This window comes from Terrapene carolina, unplaced genomic scaffold (genome assembly GCF_002925995.2).
Source record: "Terrapene carolina triunguis isolate 2854851 unplaced genomic scaffold, T_m_triunguis-2.0 Scaffold111, whole genome shotgun sequence".
Taxonomy (NCBI): domain Eukaryota; kingdom Metazoa; phylum Chordata; order Testudines; family Emydidae; genus Terrapene; species Terrapene triunguis.
The window spans coordinates 17,134,736-17,159,571 of NW_020664462.1; the positions used below are offsets into that span (position 1 = coordinate 17,134,736).

Consider the following 24,836-nt stretch of genomic DNA (forward strand, 5'->3'; position numbering starts at 1 on the left):
GTTGTGCTGCTTCATAACAGGGATTTCAAGTCCAGTCATGCTTAGCCCATACTAATATTGCCTTCTTAAAATGTAGCTATGTAGAGGAGAATTTAACCTTCCCTTTAAAAGGCTTATAATTTATGTTGTATGAACATTCAGATGTTCATTGGAGCTGGAGAGATCTCTCAATTAGGAAATGAGAATAATATAATCCTGTATAATTTATCTGTAGTCGTAATATATAGTTGTTCTCTGTTTAGATATGACTACTAAATGAGGGCTACTTCTAAACTGCAATCCACAGGGCAAAGAGAATTTAAATAAAATAATTGCCACTTCCATATCCCCTTCTGTCCAAGGACTTCAATGTGCATTGTGAAGATAAACTTGCTTACCTCATGTGCATATTGTGAAATTAAGTATCACTACCCCCTTTTACAAATGGGAAACTGAGGCACAGATTAAGCACTTTGTCCAGAATGATGTGGGGAAATCTGTGGCAGAGCCGAGCCAAGCCCAGGTTTCCTGCTTCCCAGTCCTGTGCCTTAACCAAAATTATTCTACCTTGGCTTCTAAATGAAGGTGTGTTAAAATAATTGTTTGCAAACCTCTTAATGCAGAAGAGACTAAATTGCAATAATCACTCAATTTTTAGTGAAGTACTCAGGAAAACTTGCTCTCCAAAAACCATTTTTCTAGCTCTTATGAATTTAGTTTTTTAAATAAACTATGTGAAGGGACGGAATTGCTAATGAACTGTGCCCCACCTACATAAAATATTACCTACCATATACAACTGCCGGTTACCAAGTACTTTTTCTTTCACTTTAAGAAAGTTACAAGGGAAGAGGGGGTTTTCCAGGAGCAAATGAAGCTTGTACCTGGGTGGCATCCCCATTGAAAGTGCTTGTTTAGCGAAATAATCTGTTTTGTTTTAGATGTGTAATACCTACAGGATGCACATACTTTTTTATTAAATGAAAGGCTTGACAGCTATCTTTTTATTTTGACAGATGTGTTTTTCTTTTGATATGCAATATTGCCCTCTGCTGGTTAATGATGGCTTAAATGAACTTAAGGCTTTTCCCTTTAGATCAAAAGACCTTGATCTAACAAATTATAAGACCATATTCGACCCAATGAGCTGATTTAACTGGCTGTAACAGAAGGCAGAATTTGGCCCTAATTAAATTAGTTGTAAATACATTCTATGGTGGTTCTGATTTTTCAGATATGCAAAGCACCAGGAGCCTTGTTCTAGTTGTAGAAGTTCTGTGCTTCTAAATATAAATCCCAGCCTGTATAGCCTTACACTATGAAAGTATTTTCACTAGGGGTAGCAAATAATGAATAATTGATTCTAAGGGTCTAAATATTTCATATTTAATGGTAAACATACCCCAAAAAATCCTGTTTTCACAGCAAAAATAAACATACATGTTTAATCTTGTGTAGTATTTAGTAGACTAAGGATCTAAGATATAATCTTCAGATGCTTTCAGTTTTCAGAAGATTACCCTTCCCCACAAAAACACAGATACTGTGCCTCTCATTTATTCAGTACAAACATTGCAGCTGACAAATAACTTCTAAATGTTTGTGTAAACACACTTGTGTGTGTATATATACAAATATATAGATTTTTTTTAAAATGTCCTGCAATGGCTGTTTTTTATAGTAGTTTTATTACTTGTATTGTATTCACCAATTGTCTGAATTTTTACAAAGAAAATAAAGATGCACAAGTGCAAAATCGAAGTAGGTAAAGAATACAGCATTCACATGCAAAGTAAGCTTTAATCTGTTTTTAGTATACTATGGAAAACAAATATGAAAACAAGTAGTCAACTGGAGTACAGACACGGTCATTAATACAATATCTGGTGCACTGTACACTTGGTATTATTGCATATAGCTAATTGTGAGGAACATTCAAATGCTTCCCGATGTCATAAATCTAGGAAGGGGAAAATGGTTTTTTTCCTCAGTGTATAGTGAAGTGAAACTTGCTGTGCATTTGGTTCAGAGGAAGATGAGCTAAATCCTTGTGTACTGGAAATAGGGGACACAGAAGTTTAGTGGAGATCCTTCGTTTGTGTGGTGGGGGGGAATGGGAGACGTGTTGTGTTTGTAGCTTAATGAGAGACCGCTAACTGTATATTTTACTTTTTTAATTAGGGTAAATATTTCACATCAATAGTATTTGTTCTTTAGCAGTTTTAACGCTGTATATATGTGATGTCTGTGGTGTACAGTTAATGTTGTGTCCCTAGGCGGCGTTACACGAGGCAGTATATAAGGAAATGCAATTTCTTGCAATAAAGCGCTCGCTAAACTAGGTTTAAAATGACAATTTCTAGAGGGGTGTAGTTCCTTCGTTGGAGAGAATGTGAGAGACTAATCAAAATTCCTTGAGAAAACCTTTAATTCCAGGATCGTACGAAGGACTTATAAATAAGTTAAATGGATTTATTTCCATAACAGGTGCTGTATTGCTGCGTTCCATATCACAGAGCTGTACTCTGTTTTAGTGTGGATTGCCGTCCCCTTCTAGGCAAGAGATAGGCTTGAGCTAGTTTGGAAACATCCCTTGCCGGCTTTGCTCTTTGAAATATTTAGGCATTGTCAGCATACTGTTTTTCCACAGCACGTTAAGCCTTTTTGTGCTTCAGGTGCAGCTGCATCGCTCAGATAAGCCCCAGACAGGGTGAAACCTGTCTTGTGTTGGTGACTTGATTTTGGCAGACCAGGTGTTAAGAAACTTTCTGTGTGCAACTTTTGGTACACAGCAACTAGCATGGCTGACAAGTCAGCTGGCTTCAGTGGGCCTGTGGCAGTTTGCCGTAGCATACTCATGTGCCCTTGACATGGCTATATAGTTTCCCTAGCCCAAATAAGTACCAGAGAAATCTCCTAATGTTTTGTATCACAGCATAGCACCAGAAGTACTAACCAAAGACCTTGAAGGGCTAGGCAGTGTTCTCTTTGAAGATGGTCCTTCCCAAATTGCTTACTCTAAATGAGAAGGATAAAGAGAATTTTATAGATGGGGAATGGTGGCACAAAGTAAGTGTCTTGCCCAAGGTCACACAGTCTGGCCCAGCCAGGGTTTAAACCCAGATTTCCTGGATCCCAGTCTACAGTTTTAACTAAAGACCATCCTTCAGCACTTGGTACAACTGAGGTCTAATAGGAAGAGCATCTGCCATGAAATCCAATAGAAGCCAGACAGTTGGAGCCTATCTCTTGCCGAGAATGTAATTGAATTCAATGGGAGTTGAGGGCATTTGGCATCTTTCAGAGTACTTTAGTCCACTTAAAATAAAAAGTTTTAATGTGTAAAATGTCATTTTAGAAGCCTGGAGCCAAGAGGACTTGTTGGACTTTTCTGCTGCTTTGTTAGGCGTTTTTTTAGTGCTGTTGCTAGTTTCTGGAGTGAGCTGCAGTATCTGTATGACGCACCCAGACGCAGAAAGAAGGGAGGGTAACTGCCGGATAGGGGATTAGGGTGTAAGAGGCTGAGCACTGTTGTGAGATGCTACCGGGGTGGTGCTTCTGCTTTCTCCTGTTGATATCACTCGGCTGCGTGCGTGTGTTCCCTCTGTGTGCTACCCCAGCTCTGCGCAGATAGCTGACACAGCAAACCCGACGAGAACCCCCAATAACCACAGAGTCTTAGTAAGGTACAAAGGCAACTCGGCCAGGTTTATTGCGACCCTGACACAATTTCAGTTCCCCGTAGATTACTTAGTCTACCGGGCATACTGCTAGATAGTGCCGCTCGGCAATGGACTCAGCTCAGTGGCGGGACTTTCTGCTGCCCCCTCGGCCGGACAAAGACACCACCCCAGGGATACATTCTTATACACGGGTACAAACAAGTTACACATCATTCCTGATGTATTGAGGTGCAACCCCTTCACGTAGGGAGGTTGTACCTTGCTACGTAGTAAGGTGCCGCCTCTCACCTTGTACATGTTGGTTCGATCAAAACAACTCTATCCATTTTACCCTTTTGCCCCTGTCATTGGGATGGGTCGGCCTGTTCCATGTTATCTGTGGAATGTTCCAGTATAGGAGTGTTCTAATATCTAGTGTTCAGTACTTTTTAGGTATGTATCTTTTTGCAGCATCAGCCCTTTCCTTGCCAGCTTCTATGAGCAGGGCCTGCCTCTGGCTCACAGCTTAACTTTGCTTTATGTTAGCAAAGTCTTGACCATTACTTTAGTTCAGGCCTTAGGCCTCATACCAGGCCTCTGATACCAAGGTTTATCTCTTAGGGCCTCCTATTACTACAAGCACAAAATCATGCTGAGGAGTGTGCTGCTGGGGTAGTGAGATTACAGTACTCTGAATTCTGTGTCTTTCAAACTCTTCCTTCATATTGGCTGAATAAAAGTCAAAACTGTTTCAGAGTGGCAGCCATGTTAGTCTGTATCAGCAAAAACAACGAGGAGTCCTTGTGGCACCTTAGAGACTAACACATTTATTTGGGCATAAGCTTTCGTGGGCACCCGATGAAGTAGGCTCTAGCCCACAAAAGCTTATGCCCAAATAAATGCGTTCGTCTCTCCGGTGCCACAAGGCCTCCTCATTGTTTTAGTCAAACCTATGGAATTCTGGGAGTGACAGGGATCTAGCTGGAACAGTTCAGTGAATTCAGTGTGTCCATGTTTGTGTAGCATATAGGTAGGTAATTTAACACCTACCCCAGTATTTACAATAGTGCCCATTTTCATTTCAGCTGGTATAAAGCAGCCTTTCCTGAAAGGGGTACAAACATAAAACTCCTACAACTAATGGCTAATGCACATTTCTAATGTGTAGCTGCTTTCAGATATAAACTCTAAATGTGCACCGGAGAACTTTGATGTACATCAAAGGGAGAGCTGTGCAGCCTATGTTCCTGCAGGAGGGGAGGAATCTCTTACCGAGCTTGCAAAGTAATTTGTTAGGAAATAAACTCCCTTGATCTGCCATGATAGCTTAATTGGTACATCGGACTTTTCCACTGAGTCTGATTTCTATTCTTACCATTTTTTTTAAAAGGATTCCTCTTAACAGACCTGGCGTAATGAGATTGATACATGTGTAAGAAGTGCCTGTGCCAAGTGCTGCATAGACAGCATCTCAAACGATAGCGTGGACGTGAAACCCTTCACAAGGACTCTAGTTTCTCCTGCAGGAAGCTAAAGATTTGAATTAATGTTTGTTCATTGGCTTTGATTGTGCACAGTGCAGAGTACGCTCAGCTGCTTTCCATAGCAATGGCAGCTGAAGGTACTCTGCTCCACATGGGATCGAGGCCATTGCATTTGTCGGGTGAAGCCATACTGCCAGGGACCTCCTATTAACAGCACAGTAAAACTTTAGGGAACAGCTTGCCAATTGTGTTCTCTTAAAATCAATATAACAAACACAGCCAGGTTGCACCTCCATGTGGAAATATCTGGCTTTTTTTTACAGAACTTCTCTTCTGTCTCTCCCTCTTGCTAGTGTCTTTCAAGTAGGGGGAGGTTTGACTGTTAAATCTATGAAGGAGGCCAAGGCCTAACCAAAACATTGTACAGCATAGACGATCAGTTCTGCCACCTCTATAATACACCAGGTTATAGTCAGGAGTATGTTCAAAACTGCTGTCAAGCTAAATTCACTCAAATACAAGTATGATAAACACATCTGCCACTTGTGTAGGATTTTAATTGCTCCATGTGGCTGAGAGCTGAATTGTCCTGTGAAACAAGTAAAAATTATACCCCATCTCCTTTTCCTGATCCCTAAAATATAATACTCCATATAAGACAACTTTAAAAAGAAAACAATAATCCTTCCATGTGTAAGTATCTCAGCGCTGTTTTAAAGCACACAAGAGTTGCTTAGGTAACTGGATAACAACTGACCCTGGATTACTGTTATTGCTTAATGCATACATAGTGCTTTTCCATCTTCAAAGCATTTCCCAGACATTAACTAATGCAACACACCCATCCCTATGCAGCTGATGCATGAAATAGTGTGGAAAAAACTTACAGAATGTGACACGCCAGTTTTGATGCATATAAAATGATGCCACGTTTCCTCAAATATTAAGTGATAAAATAATTGGATTAATAAAAAAACAAAAAAGCTCCTTTGTCTCCTATTCACTTCCCTCTTTTCCTTCAGTATTTTTCCTAATGTATAACTAACTATTATTCAGGTCTTCAGCTTTCTTTCCCATTATAGATTTTAGGTTCTCTGTGCCTTTTTCGTCCTGTTCCTGTTTGAGGTTTTTTTCCTCCCTCAGTACTGTGTTCCTTTCAGTGTTTTTACTCCTAATGTTGTTTTGATATGGTAGCTCCAGCAGAAGGGACTGAATTCTCTGCTTTATTGTATTGATGTTGTCACAGCTAGTGCAGCAAGGCAAATTCACTTGAACTCCCACAGTGGTACGGCTTTTTCTTATATATTTTCCTGAACTCTTAATCTTATTTCCATCATGTTTCTTTTCTTCTCTTCTCGTGTGTGCACGTGCGTGCTCGTTCTCTCCCCCTTTCTTTCTCTTCAACCCTATTTCCTCCCTCCTACTTTTCTTTCTTCAGTTTCAGAATCTCAACTCTCTTCCTTCTCTCCTGAGAGCCAAATTCACCCTCTCCCCTCATCCCTGGAGTCAGCCTAACTGGACTCTTTCCCTCTTGGCAGTAGACAGTGCTTCTCTCTGCTGCAGTGCTTACCCCTTCTGTGGAGGTCTCAGTTAGAGCTGTAGTGGGATGGCTTTTTCAGCTGCAGCAGGAGAAACAAGGAAAAAGCCCTTGATCAGTACGGTGGGGCTCAGCTTGCGTGCTCTGCTGCTCGGGCACGAGTAGCTTGATTTTTTCCACTAGAATCTGGCAGGGTAACTTCTGGCAGGGTGGATCCACTGTGGTAAGATTCGGGGGAGGAAAGGGGGACATTCCCAGACTTTGTGCAGTAGCTCAGAGGACAGTAACATGGGCTGGTGGTAGAGAGTAATGTTATCCCTGTCTTTACCATGGAGAAACTGAGGCATGAAGAGTTTAAATGGCTTGCTCGAGGCTACAGACTGAGTCTGTCAGTACCAGGGTGTAACTTAGTGTTCCTGACTTCCAGCCTGATTTTCAGTTGTTTCAGGTTAAGCTAAAGCCTTGATGTGCTTCCAGCTCATTTCTCTTGACTTGTCTGCTTTTCAGGTGTGGCAGATGAGGAAGCTCTTGCTGAGGAGTGCAGCCGTAGAGGACAACAGGCCCTACCTTTCCAGTCTACCAATATCCGCCTCCCGAAGTCCCACAAGCCTGCCACTTTCCCCAAACATGCCTATCATAACGATGAGGTGGAAGAACAAGATAGAGCTCGGGTTACAAGCAGCTTGGAGACCCCTTTATATACATCAGGTGTGCACATAAAGGTTAATGAGAAATGTACAGAAAATGACTCAATTAGTCAAAAGAGAGAATCAAAAACCCAAGAAAGAAAGCATTGCTGTATACTGACTTAATGCTAGCTCCCCAGCAGGTAACGAATGCCAGCTTGTGGGCTTTCATTCTGTGCTCTGCAATTCAGTCTAGATTCACAAATGCCCTGGCTGTATACGGCACATCCTCCAAAGGGGGGCAGGGGGTGAGTATGACCCTGTAAGCATGAGCAAAAAGTAATGCTCTCAAAAATAATATCCATACTTTTTGCCTTTAAAGACAGGGAGGTCCTTAACTAATCACAGTGTGCTTTCATATTTATTTAAATAAACTGCTTGGTTTTCCTTCCCAAATGAGAATAAATCCAGACTTCAGCAACTGAATATTGTTTCTGGAAGTGGGAATTCCTTGAGGCCTAAGTCTACAGTGCAGCCCAGGTAGACAGACTTGCCCTGGCATGCTGAAAGTAGCAGTGTGACCATTGTGGCTCGGGCTCTCCAGCTCCTAGGTCTGAGCTTGAGGGGCTAGCCTGAGTCTCCACCAGCACCGCAACATCCACACTATTTGCAGTATGCGATCATGAACTGGCTTGCTCCCAGTTTTAGCATGGCTATACCAACCGTGCGTTGCGCGGATTGTGCATCTTGATTTCTAGTACTGAGAGCTGAGCAGCCTCCAAAGGTAAATAAGGAAGCCCAACAATTGCCATGGATACTTTCTGCCATAATTTTGACCAGGTGATCCTGTCATCCATCACATTCTAGATCTGATTAGACCCCCCCCCCCCCCCCCCGTATTCTTGCCTCCTGTAATACTTATGGCTACAATACATTTGGTAGCTAGGGCAACAAAATCCATTTGACTACGTCAGTTTGTCTGAATAGCAAGTCCTTGGCCACGCATAGAACCTGATCCTGCGGTCCTCAACACAATATATGGCCAAACCCGTATTAAAGTTAGCTGGAGATTTGCATATCCAAGGACAGCAGATTTTAGTAGCCAAAATGAAGGATCTTTTTCAGCAATGGTGAAGCAGGCCCACTGCCATAGCTTTCAACAGGAGTTTTGCCTTTAGGAGCAAATGAACTTGAATAGGGCCTGGTAGAGGAGGTGATGACTCTCTAAAAATACCAAAAACATTGGCGGGAATATTTCTATTTATCGATCCTATTTCCTTGCTCATCGACGCTGAAGGACAAAAACCACCTATCTTAAGTTCCTCAGCTCCTGCTGTTTCTCCATCTATGATCCTCTGCTTGTGACATTGTCTTGCACCGCAGCTCAAGAGATGTCAAACACAGAATTACTTTAGATTGGGAAATCAGCAGAAATGAGTGAATGTTTGAGAAACCTCCTTTTCCTGATCCTGGCATTCTGGAGTCCCTGGGAGTTTTGCCTGCATAAGGACTGCAGAATCGGGCCTTTAATGTGTATATATGATATAGCAAAAACTCTTCTAGGGATTAGTCTGAACCAAACCCTGGAGCTGAAGATCTGAAATGAATCTGGATTTGAATTGTGTGGCTGTCCCTGTGTCTGTGACCCCCAAACCCTAGATGTGACCTTTGAGGGAATTCAGATTCCGTTTCCTCTAACTGGAATGGGAATTGAACACTTTCTAAGCAGTATCCAAGTTTCTGACAAAACATTTGAATTTCCTTGTTGCAACCTTAACACCACTTACATAAAGTTTTTAGTTGCAAATCTTCTTACACCCCTGTGTCACTTTAATTACAGCCTAATGAAGTCCCAAGTAAATGTGCACACAGACCTAAACGTGACTAATGTAACTATAGGTCACCGTGTGCTATACAGAATCTTCTCATCCCTCATATAATCCCTTGCTACTTTTTTGTGTTCATTCAACAGATGGAAGGACTTGGGGTGGGGGGGAATCCTGACCAATTAAAGTAAGTTTTGCCAGTGACTTCAGTGGGGTCAGGACTTCACTGTCATTCTGTAAGTATTTTACGGCTACTGGTTGTTCCCCTGGCAGACCATGGTTGCCGAAGAAGCTGTTTGTAGGTTTACATGATAGGATTCAAAGTTCAAAAAAAACCTCCCACCTTTCTCCATTAAGACTTCTTTGTAATTGAAGTTTAAGCCAAGAATGCATTTCTTACTGCTAGGTTTTAAACCTCTGCATAATGAGCCTTTACGATAGGAAATGGACTCTATGTGCACCTGCTGCCCCTCACAGCCTTGATTATGCAGATGACCTCCAATCTGGCTGGGATCCCAAACATCACTGTGGCAGCTGCATCAATTGCTCTCATGGAAGAATGTTAAGAAACTATCTAATGTAGTACTGGCATCTTTTAGAGCCTGATCCAAAGCCCATTGAAGTCAATGAGAGTTTTACCATTGACATCAATCAGCTTTGAAATGAGGAGGAGAAGCTAGCACAATGTTACCACCAACAAATGTCCATAGGTTACCAGTGGGACACAGACCACAGTTTAAGAACCACTGCTGCAACACAACACCCAAGATAAGATTAAGGTAAAATTGAGTTAACTATTTTTGTTGAAGAAGCCAAATAATTTCCAACCATCTTCAAAAGTGGGATTAAATTTGTGGCCGTCATGCAAGATTGTTGCAAATTAAAAAAAAAAAAAAAGTCCCTGATAAGTGTGGTTGGAAGAAATTAAGTGCGAGTTTCCCATTCAGTGGGACAATTTTGTCACAGACAGAACATAATTTGGGTTAAAGGTGTTGGGATAGAACAAAGCTGTACTCACATTTTTATTAGCTTCTTGTTGCCTTCCTATAGAAATGTGTTAAATCACACATTACTAATTATTTTTAGTGGATAGATGGCTTAACTGCCTGTTAGAATACAGAAATCCATGTTGAAACCACATTTACCTCACAGTTCTATAATTAGAACAAGTTCATTTGCTATTTGAAGTCCAGATTCTCTCCAGGTATATCTGAGTTTGAACTTTAAAAAGCTTAGTTGCATAGTGAAGTGGTTTAAATGTTATATTGTTAAAAATAGTGTGTAAATAATACATATAAATTAAAAGTTCTTAAATTTGTAAATTAATATGGCAAGGTTTGTGTTTTCCCTTTTGAGTGATAGTTTCCTGTATTAACCTATATCTTAAACCCTAATCCATTCATTACTTGACACCCATTTTCATCTGCTGGCATTACTGAAAAGGAAACCATTTTAAAAAACCTAGCTTAACTAATCTTGAACTAATTCTGGCATGGATTCCTCAACTGAGAAGTCAAGCTACTAGAATTTACTGTATCCACAATGCGGTCTTTCTTTGCACATCATATGAATTATGTTACTAAATAGTAAAATCACCAAATGTTAGTTACCCCCAATTTATTACTCTCTAATTGACCAAGGTATTATGATTCGTCTGTACAATGGATGGAAAAATGTTTGGCAAGCTGCATGAGCAGAGTTTTGGGGTTTTTTGGGAGGGTGGGGAAGAAGGTGGGAATGGAGACCTAACCCAAGGAATCTTTGGGAGGCAGGGATAGAGCTGAATAAATACTCCCTAGCTGCTGCTAGACTGCATGTGAGATGGTAGCAGCTGCACTCCTCTGTGGTCAGAGGGTGGGAAAATTGGCCAGTGGATTTAGTCACTGGCTTACTGCCTCCTGGCCTGGGCTCAGAGAGCTGCCTTCAGACACTGCTCTCATGAGGGTGGCATCCCCCTGCACAACTGTCCCCCGTGGAGAGAGCTATGTTGGTGAGTCACTTTTGGTGTAGGGCTTCCTAAGCTGCATAGCCTTGCAAGCTTCTGCTTGCCAAGGATGAGTTTAAAAAAAAAAATCAGGGTTTCTTCATTAGCAGTATCATCTTTGCAAAAGGCAGGCAAGTAGACTTTGTTTAGGTCATTATATTTTCATGCAATTCTGCTAGGCTGACTAAACAAGTAGGTAACACGTAGCTTGGCGAACAATATAAAGGGAAGGCCTAAACAGGTGGTTAAAGTGTGTTGTTGTTCTCCCCCCCCCCCCCCCCTTAAAAGCCTGTTTAACTTAAAAGTGAAGCTAAATTACTTCAAATGGCTGGAGGATGAAGCTACGTAAACTCAGGTTACAAATAAGGTGCAGGATTTGAGCAGTGAGGGTAGTGAACAATTGAAACAACTTACCGAGGCATGAAGTGTATTCACTATCAGTTGAAGTCTTTGAATAAAGATTGTTGTCTTCCTAAATGATACACTATAGCTCAACAAAGTTATGGACTTGGTGCAAGAATTAGTGGGTGAAATTCTATGGCCTGTGCAATGCAGGGTGTTAAACACCCTTCTGGTGTTACAATGTCTCTCTGAATCAAGTCGTACCTAAATAGTTATTTGTGGTATAACTTACTAGGTGTGAGGGCTTTGTAATGGCTCATAGGAAGATGTGAACAATATCAAGTAATTAATAACCTTCAGATCACACCTTGTTAGCATTTGTTGTGTTTGGACTTAAAGTAATCCAAATATATTTTAAAGCAAAATAACAGAAAATATTTTCTTTCTACGTATAGGCCAATCCCCTCTGCCCCTCCCATAGTCGTATGTCACCCTAGGAAGCCCTGTGTACAGAACTGAGCCACTGCTGTTTCACTTCATGGGGAGATTTTGTGCAGGGGGATTCCACCCTCATGAGAGTCTGAGAGCAGTACTTAAATGTTTCTCTCTCTGGGACTGGAGGCAGTGAGCCAGTGACTGAATCCATTGGCCAACCTTCCCACACTCTGCCCACACAGGAGAGCAGCTGCTACCATACTTCAAGCAGGCTGGAGCAGCAGCCAGGGAGCAGTGCTGCCAACCTGGAGCTGAGGAAAGATTGATTCACATCCATCCCCTGCCTCCCTGAGATTCTCTGTGGTAAAGCCAATGTAAAAAGATCAATGTGTTCTTTGCTGCTGACCACAATGGGTTGGGGGGCAGGAAGAGGTAGAGAAACTGCTCTAGGGTATGCACTTTGTGCTAGTTACAGGCAATGAAACCAGCCTGCTGAGTGCATTGTTCCTCATTGCTGCCTGCCAATCTACCTGGCCTATTCTCCTCTCTGTGGGCCGAGGGGAGAGGGAATGGGGCTGCTCTCACCATCCCACCGTTCTGCTGTCCTAGCAGAGCAAAGGATTCAGCATCTCCCACTTTTGCCTCTCCCCTGACCTGATTCTCTCAGGATGAAGAGGACCACAGAGGAGCTGGGTGGTAGTGCTCTCTGCAGGGCACTAGTATATTTAGGTATACGCTCTGTCTATACGTCCCTCTTTGTTGCTTCTCAAGGGTGTGATGTGCTTTGAAGCCCTAGACTAAATACATCTGTCTCATGCCTTCTGGAGATTCAGAAACCTTGTGTGCTCTGAAGACCACTTAAATGGAGGACCCAGAGCATTGGAAAAACTAAAGTAAGGGGCAGCCTTGGACCCAGCGAAGAGGCTGCCAGATTTATTGATCCCTGATGGGGGGGGGGGAGTTTGAAGTCATATAGCTTCAGTTTTACTTCAGTGGGCTTTTTAAAGATAAAACTGCGTTCAGTCTTTTGAAGTCTTCCATTAGGTGGAAGCTTTGTGGAGAAGGAGGGTTCAGGTGGGGCATGAAGTAGAAAGGGCAGGTAAGGAAGTAGTGGCATGTAACCAAGGTTTCAGGTTCTAGAATTGGGTCACAATTCCAGATGGTTACATTGGCTGGACTGCTTCACCTGGCTCTGTTTGTGACAGGAGTTAACAAAAGCAAGAAAGTGCCAAGTTAGTGGCTGCCATCTGTCTTTAGGCCTATTTTCTGCATATTGAGGCTTTGTGAAGATCTGACAAACCTTTACAGCCTCCCTATCCATGTGTAATCTCTGTGTTGCAATACCTAACCTTTAGAAAAGTACCATGGTCATTTCTGGATGTGAGAATTCTCTCTCCTCTCCTCCCCCTTGACCCCCTCTTCTCCCCCCCCCCCAAAAACAAAACAAACTATTTGACTGAAGAGAGACTGTAAAAACCCTGAACCAGTTTCACCAAAACTTGATTGTGACTTCTCATCTTGTTGGCCACTGACTGTCTCTCTGACTCTCCAGAGACAAGTATTTCAAATTAATCAAATATTAACATTAATGAAGGAGCAGTGTCATTATCTCACCACGATTTGTAATCTGCCTGCCTGCTGTTAAATTCTGCTGCTTGATCATTCAAATAACTGTTTTCCATTGACTTAGGGGGCAATCTTGCATCCCATTGAAGATTACTAAATACGCTTCAGTTGGGAAGGTCAGTGGGACTATTCATATAAGAGTTAAAGGGTTGAGCACCTTGTCTCGTATGGAGTTACTCAACCTGTTTGGGTCAGATTCTCTGCCGGTGTAAATCACCTTAGCACCACTATGTGTGGAGCTACGCTGATTTATCCCTGCAGAGATTCTGGCCCATTTTGACAGGGGAGAGGGATTTCTTCATCACAGAAGCTTAGAAATGGAGAAGACCCATTAGTCCTGTCTTTCCAGGAATGGTCCTTATTGTAGTGTTTTGGCGGTCTAGTTTTAAATGTCACTGTTTCCCGTGAGAGATCATTCAAGAGACTAGTCAGAGATCTTGCTGTCAGTCTCCCAGTTCCTTAGTTTCTATTCTAACATTTAGTGCTAGTTTTAGTCAATTATTTACGTAATGAAGCATATTGTGTCCATATACAAGAAGTTAACTTATATTAGATTATCTGCATCCTGGTTAACTGATATAGGGTTCCTTTCTATGTTTTTGAATGTATGTTTTTTAAAAGCCATGTAGTGAAATATCAATTTCAGAAGCAGTGTCACCTGTCTGTAAAAGCCTCTTCAGAGTTACTGACAGTCTTTTGTGAAGGGAAAATGAGAATAAGGGTGTAAATCATTAGGCTGTAATGGTTCCATTCTGAATATCATTGCTAACATAGTCATTAAACTGGCTAGTTTGGAGTGGCTGATTATGCTACTGATTTTGCTTTTCTCACTAAAAGGAAAAATCCTGTGAATTCAGCCCATTGCTAACTGATTCTTTTTTATAGGAAATTCTTCACCTGACCACCTTATTCTGCATTGTCTTCTCTTCCCTATTCCAAGGGGGCTACTAGTGCCCTTCTGAGATAAGATCCCTCTGGTCTGTTGCATTCAGATATAAGGCAACTCAAGGAGTTTTTTCAATTGTAGGTCAAGTGTAGTTTGTGAAGGGGCTTGACTTTCAGAGTGAATTACTTTAATACATGAAGCAAAGTGTTGATGATGGTGCTTCATTCTTAGTAGTAAGCACATGTTCAATAACCTCTGTCTGATGGCAGCATCTGTGGACACCAAGGTGGTATGATGCGTTTGAATAGGAAAAACTTTGTCAGCATCTCCACAAGTTACACTCAGAACACTGCTGTTTTTTCTCATCCTTAAACAGCAAAACTGGTTTTCTCTTTAACTTGCCCAGGCTAATAGCCCATGGCTGAACTACTAAATAAGGAGCACAGTTTCTTAAATCCTATGGTTACTAAGCATAAATTATGAAATAATGCTGCTGTACACAGTGTAGGAGCTGAAATAATAGCCAAGGAAGAAATTCACCATTGGCATAAATAGGTTCAACTCCAGTGAATTCAAAAGCTGTTTGCTTGCTTGTTCCTGAAGTGAATTTGGCCCAAAAGAATACCATATGGTTCTGCTGACCTAGAGCTGGAAACTTTCCCTTAAGTACTGCAGTTGTGAGGTGGGCAAAACTCCTCCCATCGATTTAAATAGGCGTTCTGCTTATGAGAGGACTTAAGGGTAAAGCCCACAGAGAGATTGTAAAGCACGATGGTTAATACATAGCTCTTTCCTAGGTTTTTTAAAATCAGTTGACCTCAAAGTACTTACATAGGTAGGGAAGTATCATTATCCACCCTTGACAGATGAGGGAAATGGATTTAGAAGTGAAGTGATGTGCTCATGATTACATAGCAGGTAACTAGCAAAATCAGGATCATAATAGACCCCCACATTCCCAGTCTGGTGCTTTATCCTACTTATCCCACTCTCCCTCTCCAGCCCTATATCTGATATGTAGTGGTGAGACTTAATCTGTTTTGTGTCTGCCCCATCCACTGGATCATGCTGCTGCTCAGTGACACAGTATTGCTGAGTTAGAAGCATGTTCTTTTTCTTAAAGCTTTGCGTAGCAGATCTTTAAGGGAATTGTAAACAGATATCATCAGTCTAAATCTATTGGCTTTATTTCAGAGTAGAATTAATAGAATTCATTAGACTTGAATGGAGATGGTTCTGTTTTCCACGGTGAGTTGTACACAACAAAAGCCTGGGTGGACAGTTCCATTTTACCCAAAGTTTGAGAGGAAGCAGGTGGGTTCTGATACATCACTCTGGTTTTCACGTCTCTTAAATGCATGGGATAGTGTGCCAGTGCCAGTTCTAGGGGTAGGCAAGCAGGGCAGTCATCCCAGGCACTAACTTCTAGGTGCCGTACTGCTTGGCCTTTTTGCTCCACTCTGATTGGCTGCCCTTTTTTGCCTGGCTGGTGGAAGTGGAGCCAAAGAATTTTCCACCCTGGCTGATATAATGGCTAGGGCCGCTTTTGCAGTGTGATCACATGACCTGATGGAGAACCAAGGAAAAAGCATATTAGGTGCTGCAAAAACAGACTTCATTTGCATATGCTCCCCTGAAGTGGAGCTAGATAGTTCCTTGAGTTTAAAAGTAGCTTAGTCCTTATATTTAATCCTTGTTCTCTTGCACAAGGCTTACAATATAAATCCACTTAGTTTAACTAGCTGATGAAGCGCAGGCTGATATTCGGCATACACAGTGGGCTCCACTAAATGTTAACATTTTGCATATTGTTTTTACTCAAGATCATTTTCTATCCTTAGAATGAGGAAGACAGTGCAAGTACTATGGTAACTTCAAATGCTGGGAACAGGCAGTAGCGCTGTCTGCATATGCTCTAGGCTTATTTATTTTTGTGTCCATTTTGTAAGTTATCTTTATTTTTGAGGCTCTTCCTGAATGGCTTTGAAGTTCTTTGGTGCGTGTTTTTACATCTTTCCAAACTTCAAAGATACCGAAGCTTTTTCTTTCCTAGCTTTGTATTAGATTTAGTGGTCACTAAAGAAACAAACCAAATTAGACCAAGTCTTCTTGAAAGAATATCTAAACCATTCAGAAAACATGTGTGCATTTATAAAGGAAAAGTCAATTGAATATTATGAACTGTGTTTTACAAGCCATATCTCCTCAGGACACAAAGAAGGCAGCAAGAGGAGGAAGCAGAAGCAGAGAGAGGAACAGAAGAAGAAGAAGCCAACCAAAGGAAATCACTAAAACGGACTCCTCCGATACTCAGTACCTTTACAATGACACCATATGTTATCGTTACATTTGAGCACACTTTTTTGTGTATATTTTTTTTTTGGATTGTATACACTGTTAGTAAGGAAGATGATTCGTATTTAAAACTACACTAAAATTGCACTATTACCCTTTAGCAGCACAGAGTGGCTTTTTTGCCAGTCAGATTGGGGACTTCAAAGTAGGCTGATCTTGGTTAGAGGTGCATTGTATTTGAAATTTTGGAAAATCTTGCAGAATCACATACTACTTCCTTCCCGGCAACTAGATCTACTGTAGTCTAGTGTTTTCCTCTAGGATATAAGGGGTTGTAACAATGTCTGTTTATGTCTACTCCTCCTGGTATCCTCAGGCCTGTTAAAATATCTGAGTTAAACCTTGATCCTATTCCTATTGATTTCAATAGGCGCTTTCCCATTGACTTCAGTGGGAGTAGGACTAAACCTTTAGAAACTAGCTTTAAGAAACAATCTAGTAATAAAAATGCAAACTTCATAATTGCATTTTACGTTAACTTTTTTCTATCTTAGGCAGAACAATTATTTTTGTTATGATTAAATATGCTGTCACATTTATGTTGCATTGAGAAGTTACATCTGGTGATTTAAGAAAGCCAGTGTGATTCTGGTCTCCTGTAAATATTCATACTGATTCATTATGCATGGTAGACTCCCGGTGAGTCACTGAGTGAAATCATTCCTTGTGTTTTTCATCATTTTCAATTTCTACCAAGTCTCTCCAGACAAATTATCTAAATGCTACTTTAAATTTACACTTGATTTTCTGCTGAGTGGATTTCAGATCCCGAACATGTTTTCAGGTTCTGTATGATTCTACCAAGTAATTCTTTGCAGAAATATATATCTAGAATGTCAGTCACACATGAGGAAAGTATCTTTACATCAGTTATATTGCAGGACTAAACTTTTTAGTTTGGAAACATTTTCTTCACTTTTAAAAGAAATATTTTGAGTCTGGCAAGATTACTTCCTTGCTTCCCATAATTGTTTCATGTGCATGACACACTGCTTCTCCTAATCTTTTAATTGAGCACTAAGTAGAATCTTTCTATTGTCTTAACTACTTCCCTGCATGTTCCTTGCCAGTAGGTTGCCTTTTCTCTTTAACCTATGAATAGTAATTATCAGCCATGTTTGTTTTTGTTCTTTTGTCTCTACTCTTTTTGCTAGTATGTTGGTGATGTAACTGACTTAAAACTGGCACTGTTGGAAACCCAAATTTCCTGGAGAAATTCACTCATCCTTGGTATTTACAAAATGTAGCAATGCACACAATGATGTAAGGAAGATGCTAAACAGAAAAGTAAAATCTGCTGTTCTAGAATGACTGTTAAAATATAAAATCTTGGTAATGTACAATATTTGGATGGTTTAGCATATAATGCTTGCATTAGGAAAATGTAACCGTATGCAGATTGTTAGGGTACTTAAATTAGGTTTATCTGAAATTTAAGATTGAGAACAGTTTTTGTTTGTCACTTATAAGTACCACTTAATTGTTTTGTGCAGTGTTACTAATATTTAAAAATAAAGACAATTCTCTTTATTATTTGTCATTTTTAACTATAAAAAATAGTCTTGCTCTGACATCAGTTGGCTATGCCTAAATTAAGCTTCAGGGTATTAAAGAAAATGGAGGCTATACATTCACAAGACAGTCAAGTACCCACGAGGAATGGCTTCTTTAGCAAAGATTAACAATATACCGTATATTTGTACATATGGTAGACATGCTACAGTCGGAACACAGTTAATTCTAGTTTTAGAGGGTATAATTTCCAAAGAGATTCCCTACTCTTAAAATAGTTAATACTGCTAAAACTAGAAATAGCGTAGGGTTCATTCTGATGGAAATGCACCTGCTGTAAGCATGGCATTCATATTAACACCACAGGGTTATTTTGAATTCAGCTACTCTGGGGGATTTTGAAAATTGTTCCATTTGGGGATTTTTTTGTTTTTGGAAAAATCTCCCCATTACACACTTCGAGATTCTTTCAAATGGTGAGTACTAATGGCTTACATGTGTATGTTACAGTAACAGAAGGGTGACAAGAAGAGGTAACAATAGTTACTGCATCATTGTTTAAGAAAAGTTTTCATGAGTATTTCAAATGCTGGCTGCAGGTGGGGGGGGGTGTGAGAGAGAGAGAGAATACACATTCGTTCGTAAGAAGTTGCATGGCATGCATGATGTTCTCCTCTGGTGTTATCTAGATGAATGATCTGCTAGGCCTTTCCAAACCTTGACTATGGGAGCCAGCCTTACCCTGCTGTGCTGTGAGAACCCCCACTCCTGGGCTCTTCATGCACAGCCTCTGGCATGTAAGCTGCTCCCAGCTACTTGCAACCGAATGATACTAGCCAATATCTCCGGTCCAAGACACAACCCTAGGAACCTCCGTCTGGCGGTGTCCAGTTATGCCCACTAGACGCTGCAAGCTTATACGCGTTCATCAAGAAATTGATATGTACCAGGCTTGTTATCCCAAGGGGAGCCTCTGACATGCTTCAAACCAAACGCACTGCTTCAGGTAGAATAAACAAACAGATTTATTAACTATAAAGATAGATTTTAAGTGATTATAAGTCAAAGCATAACAAGTCAGAGTGGTTACCAAAAGAAAATATAAGCACACAGTCTAAACTCTCAACCCTATTAGACTGGGCAGCAACTAGATTACGCAGTTTTTCTCACCCCACTGGATATTGCAGTCCTTAGTATACAGGACTTAAACCTGGGCCAATCTCCTGTGTTGGAGTCTTGTCTTCTTCTCAGGGTCTTGGTTGCTTGTAGCGTAGGTGGGGGCAGGAAAAGGGCCCAGTGTGTGTCCACTCTGTCTGTTTTATACCCTCAGTCCATGTGCTTGTAGAACACAAGTCCAGGCATGACTGGGGGGCATTGCTGATTCTCTCCAAGCAAGGTTGAGCAATTCCCCTGGTGTGGCCTCATGCAGATGAGCCATTGCATTGTAGTTCCCTTGCTGGACAGTGGCTGTTGATGGGTTGTTTGACACCCTGCCCAGGCATTGGTTACTTTCCTTGCTCTTGCCTCTGGGGGGGCTAATATCTGGCTGATTCCCCCCAACTTACAGCGTGCTTTAGTGACAACCTTACAACACAATTCTCATAACTTCATATGCATTAATGATATACATATATGGATAGACTTTCAGCAGATCATAACCTTTCACTCGATACCTTACAAGGCATGCTTTATATGTAAAATCACGCTGTGTAAATGAGGAATATGGGGATTACAGTACACTCCCCCAGGTACAGAGCGTCACAGTGCGCTCTTGGTGGTAAGCTGTAATACTGAAAGGACCAAGCTCTTGCCTGTGCTTCAGCAGAACTGTAGGCTCAAGTGCGGGAAAGTGGAGTGCATTTAATTGCACAGTAGAAAAGACTTACTGCACCCCACAGCCCTTCCTAAACCTCGGGAGTGGTTTTCTTGCCCACTGCAGGGCCACTGGGATCCCATGACTCCAGCCAACAATACACCCTCTGCTTCAAGGGCTGCTTGATGTTCGATCAGTTTGGAGATCAGGCAGCACTTGATCTTAGCAGAACGGTGTCAGCAAGTGTTTCTGCTACAGGGCAGGGGCATATTTCCCAAGTTAACTTCCAGTGTTGCGTGATCAGTGTCACTGCCTTTGGCTGTGCGTTCACCTGTTTGAATTGGCTGAGTGTTGCGAAGACTCCTTATGCTAACTCAAATAAGTCAGTTTTATTTTGTCACCATAGAAACCCCTACAGAGGCTTACCCTCCTTGCTTCCCTTTTGCAGGAAGAGTCTGTGACCTTTCTGTGGATTCGGAATGTACTGTGTGTTTCTAGAGATGCCACTTCCACATTTTTCTTATGAAAAAGGCTATTTTTGGAGGTCCGATACCTAAAGACATGCAACATATATCCCCCTACCTGTGACTGAAAATGAAGATCGCTCTACATTGCCTTTTTCCAAACTATTTCTTAAATTCATAACTGCTGTGACCCACCTGCTCTCCAACACGGATTTCAGAATACCTACCACCAAATTAGAGCATGCATTTGGTCTGAGTCTGAGACTTGGTTTATTATTACATTTAACGCCCAGTGTTTTTCTCCCTGACCTGTTTCTACGTTTCTAATTGCACTTTACTTCTTGAGTCTGATCCTGTTGCATCTGAGAAATAGATAATCTAAATGAGTATAAGAACCAAGATCTGAAATGCAGCTATCATTTGATACACAATCCTCTGTAGACAGTCTCAATCTTTTATCGTATAGCTTTATGCACTATTCAGTTTTACTTCCCATGTTTTCCTCTATATTGACTCTTTTCCCTTCTCTTTGACTCTTGCATTGGGGCAGAAAACAGAACAAACTAATAATGGCACTTTACAGTGTTGTGGGGATTAGGTACATTGAATTATCTGACAGATAAGCAGAAACAGTTTTAAGTGACTTCTCAAGGCCATCCATGAGTCAATGTAGGAGCTCCATTCATGGCTCTTACTGCAATTCTCAGGCCCCTAATCATGCTGCCTCTCAGTCTAGTTTTAGGAGTCACTGGGTAAGGAAAGGAAGCTGCCTTCCATTTCTAGATTTGGCTGCTTAAATTGGGCACCTCAGTCCCCAATAGAGGCACAAGAGTAGGTACCTAGGTCTGAAACTGCAGCAAATTCAATTGTCCTGTGTGAGCTTAGTTCAGCTTCTCATTCTTATTCTAACCCCTTTTTCTACTAGAAATCTTTAACTTTTTTTTTTAATGTCAGATTTGTAAGGTATCCCGTTGGTCGTCAGTGACTTTAGCACCCTCTCCTTGTTTAATATTTATTACATCCTGAAACAATACTGAGATGAGCCAACTGTCCCCATTCCTCTCAGTGGAGCTGTGTTAACTCTGAAACCTAATTGCAAACATGTCCCTGTCCACATTAATTATTTAACTGCTAATCGTTTAAGATGAAACTTCTTTCAGCTGTGCTTATCCTGAACTCTCCCATACCTCAGCCGCTGCCAACAGCTTCAGTTGTCCCCATCCAGCTGCCAAAACTTCTTGCTTCCCTTGTGCCAATTTCTACACTAGGACTGTGTAAATATGAAAATCTTTGCCATGTGCAAAGCTGAAAATGTTTTTTTAATGTATTCCAAAATGACCTGGACTATTGTATTGCATATATTCATCTTCCTATTTAATTCAGAAAACTGCAATAGTTTAACTTTAGATGATGATGCAGAATTTCTAGCCAGCCACAGTGGAGCACAAGGGAGTGGGGGTGCGGGGGGGGGGGGGGGGAGGCTCTTGCTGCATAGTTTAGGTCCCATGAAGTACATGGGACTTTGCTTGTGACATTTGATGGGAACAACCTGCCCTCTGTCTTGTGCTTTCAAACAAGACACGGATCCTGGCTTTAGCAGCCCCTGATGAGTCACAAGTTTATCAGCTGTTTTTGTGGGGTTCAGTACATATTTGACATGTACTGTACACCAACCTGAAGCATAGCTCTGACTAGATAACATTTCTTTGATCCTTTGTTTCCTTTGGTAGAAACTTATATGTATTTTGCTAAAGAACCATGACAGAGAGTTCCTTTCCCAGATCTGAAGAGCTCTGGGTAAGCTCAAAAGCTTGTCTTTCTCCCCAGCAGAAGCTGGTCTAATAAAAGATATTACCTCACCTTGTCTCTAGTAAAGAACATGCTCTTTATCCTTTAGTATAGAGTGCAGCTGCTTTCAAAGTTGTATTTAACAAGAAGCAGAAACGGGCTGGTTGTGGCTGTTGGTCACACACACTGATGTGAGTAACCTACAGTAAAGGTGGGTTGGTTGGAACCTTTTGCATTATCAGGGTGTTTGCTGCCCGTGTCTCCAATGACAAGCAGGGGAAGTTAGAGGCACTGAAACATTCTCCACTGTTGTAAGCCATTGCCCCCGTGTAGGCTATTTATGTAGTGTTTCCAACTCTGCAGTTGGAATTTGAGGATATCTAAATAAGCACAGCAACTATTAACAGCACTGACCAATTTAACAAATGCTCCACACCAATTTGGGATGGGAAGTGAAGAACAGAGTATCTAACTGAAACAACAGGGGCTGCAGGGAACATTGGCTAATACCTCAACTCTTGCAAATACACCGTTGGGCTCTGTCATAACCACAAATGATCAGGTGCTTTGATTTTTCACATCTTATACAAAAGATGATATCCTCATAGCATGGCACCATTTGTACCCCTCCTCCCCTGTTCCCTCCCCATTTCTCAAAAACACTATGTTGGGCATTCCTTCACTACTGATTCAGAGCACCACCTGCTGACTTATGAATATCACTTCTGTGGCACCCCTAAAGGCTCCTTAAATGTCTCACATGAGGTATTGGCCCAGTATCTCCTTGCTTAGCTTGTGAGTGCTGACAGTCACAGCACAATGCATACAAAATAAATATTCTTTAATGCACAAAATAGGTAATGTTAAAAATGCCAGCCTGTCTGATCCTAGGAAATAAAGGGTTCTGACTGAGGACTACGCAGGAGTCAGGTGTCAATAAACCTTGGAAAGGTAACTTGTTCTCCCTTTTGCAATGTCCATCGATGCAGCTGTCTCATCAGATAGGCAGTACTTGGAATGTTAACTAGCAAGCATTGCTATTGCTTCCTGAATTTCTGCTGAGCTATGGGTACAGAAATGACAGTAGTGCTGTCACTTCCAAGGGACATTAGGCCAATTTAGTAGCCTTTTTATCCAGCTCACAGTGGTAGTTAATAACTGAAGTGATTTGGCCATGCCATTCCCCACTGTCCCCTGTGTGTGTTGGCTATTGCCCCCACTGGAGTTCAGGGCTGCCTACTTGACCTGGCAGCCCCCCTGGATAGGCTGTAGGGGAAGTGGCCAGACTATGGACCTAGTTTCCTAGAAAAGCAAGGGTCTGTGGGGAAGATATGGAAAGCAGGGGGATGGGCCAAAGGTCTGAGCTTAATTTCCACTCCTGAATTGCAGAAGTATTTGTCTATTTGGCATCCAAATCCAAAACCCAAAGGTGATTCCAAGATCCACCATTTTCAGAAGGTGTTTCAGTCTGAAGTTCTGCTTCTGATCCATCTCTAGTTTAAATACAGTTTTGCCTAGCATGGTTTCAATTCTAGTGCAGACTGGCCTAATACTCCAGGGAGGTTTCTGAATGTAACAAATCTTTTTTTTTTTAAATATTCCATTTTGCGGTTGTAGGATGGTGGGGTTTGACTTTTGCATTGAAAATATATTAATGCACAGCTGAACCATAGCCTTTTTTTGGTGGATGGCATTGGTTTTTTTTCTTCCCCTCAGATCAACAAGATGACTTTTTCCTCAGAACTACGCTTTTTTTCCATCATGAGTGCTTAGGAAAACATTGTTCAGCCAGTGTGTTATGTCGCATTAAGGGATGGAATGTGACTGACTCACTCGTATCATGTTCTATCTAGTATCATGTTTTATTGTGGTGTGTCAAAGCTGACAAAGCTGGAGCAATTCAACCAACCCCACTTGTGAAACAAATATGCTAAAATGACAAGATATTTCCTATGCTATTAAGTGAATTTTTTGCTCTGTGTGGTTAAGCAAGTTAAATAAAAAATAATTTAACAATGGTTTACCTCACACACTTTTCCCATCTACATGTGTCAAGGCCCCTAGACAACTAGAATTCACCTTTCTTAGGACCTGAGTCATCCAAATTAAAATGTGTCCATTTGCAAGTCCAAAAGTTGGAAAGGTTGCCTCTGTTTATTTCAGGTTTGCTTTATGCCCGTTCCTCTGACTCACTAAAATGAACAGGATTTGGCCCTAGGAGAAGGCACTAATTTTTACAGTGCTGTTCCAGATATCCCACCCCACATTTGTTCTTCCTGTGTATCTCAGAGTTTAAAGCCCCATTTAAAAGGAGCGCCGAAGCCAGTCCCCTATGGATACTGCTGAGGGAAAAAACTTCCGGCACCAGTGCATGTGGCAAGCACACACACCTAAGTTGAATGGACATGAGCAACACATCTCAAAGAACACCAGTTACGGAAAAAGGGAACTGTCTTCTCTGAGGAATGATGGCTTTGCGGAGGAATGACAGAGAGCCATCTGACAGCTGTCTGACCA

At 41.4% G+C, this 24,836-nt stretch overlaps 1 protein-coding gene across 2 annotated transcripts in view; it reads left to right on the forward strand.

The window, feature by feature from the left end:
- Window positions 1-18,272, forward strand: part of DNAJB6 (DnaJ heat shock protein family (Hsp40) member B6) — a 95,298-nt gene extending 77,026 nt beyond the window's left edge. The window contains exons 9-10 of one of the 2 annotated variants that reach the window (XM_026652024.2): window positions 7,170-7,370; window positions 16,583-18,272. In XM_026652024.2, the coding sequence (XP_026507809.1) occupies window positions 7,170-7,370; window positions 16,583-16,740 (359 nt within the window). In that variant the 3' untranslated portion in view covers window positions 16,741-18,272. The remainder of the gene's footprint in view (window positions 1-7,169; window positions 7,371-16,582) is intronic. The other variant, XM_029911626.1, reaches the window with a different exon arrangement.
- The last annotated feature ends 6,564 nt before the right edge of the window (window positions 18,273-24,836 follow it).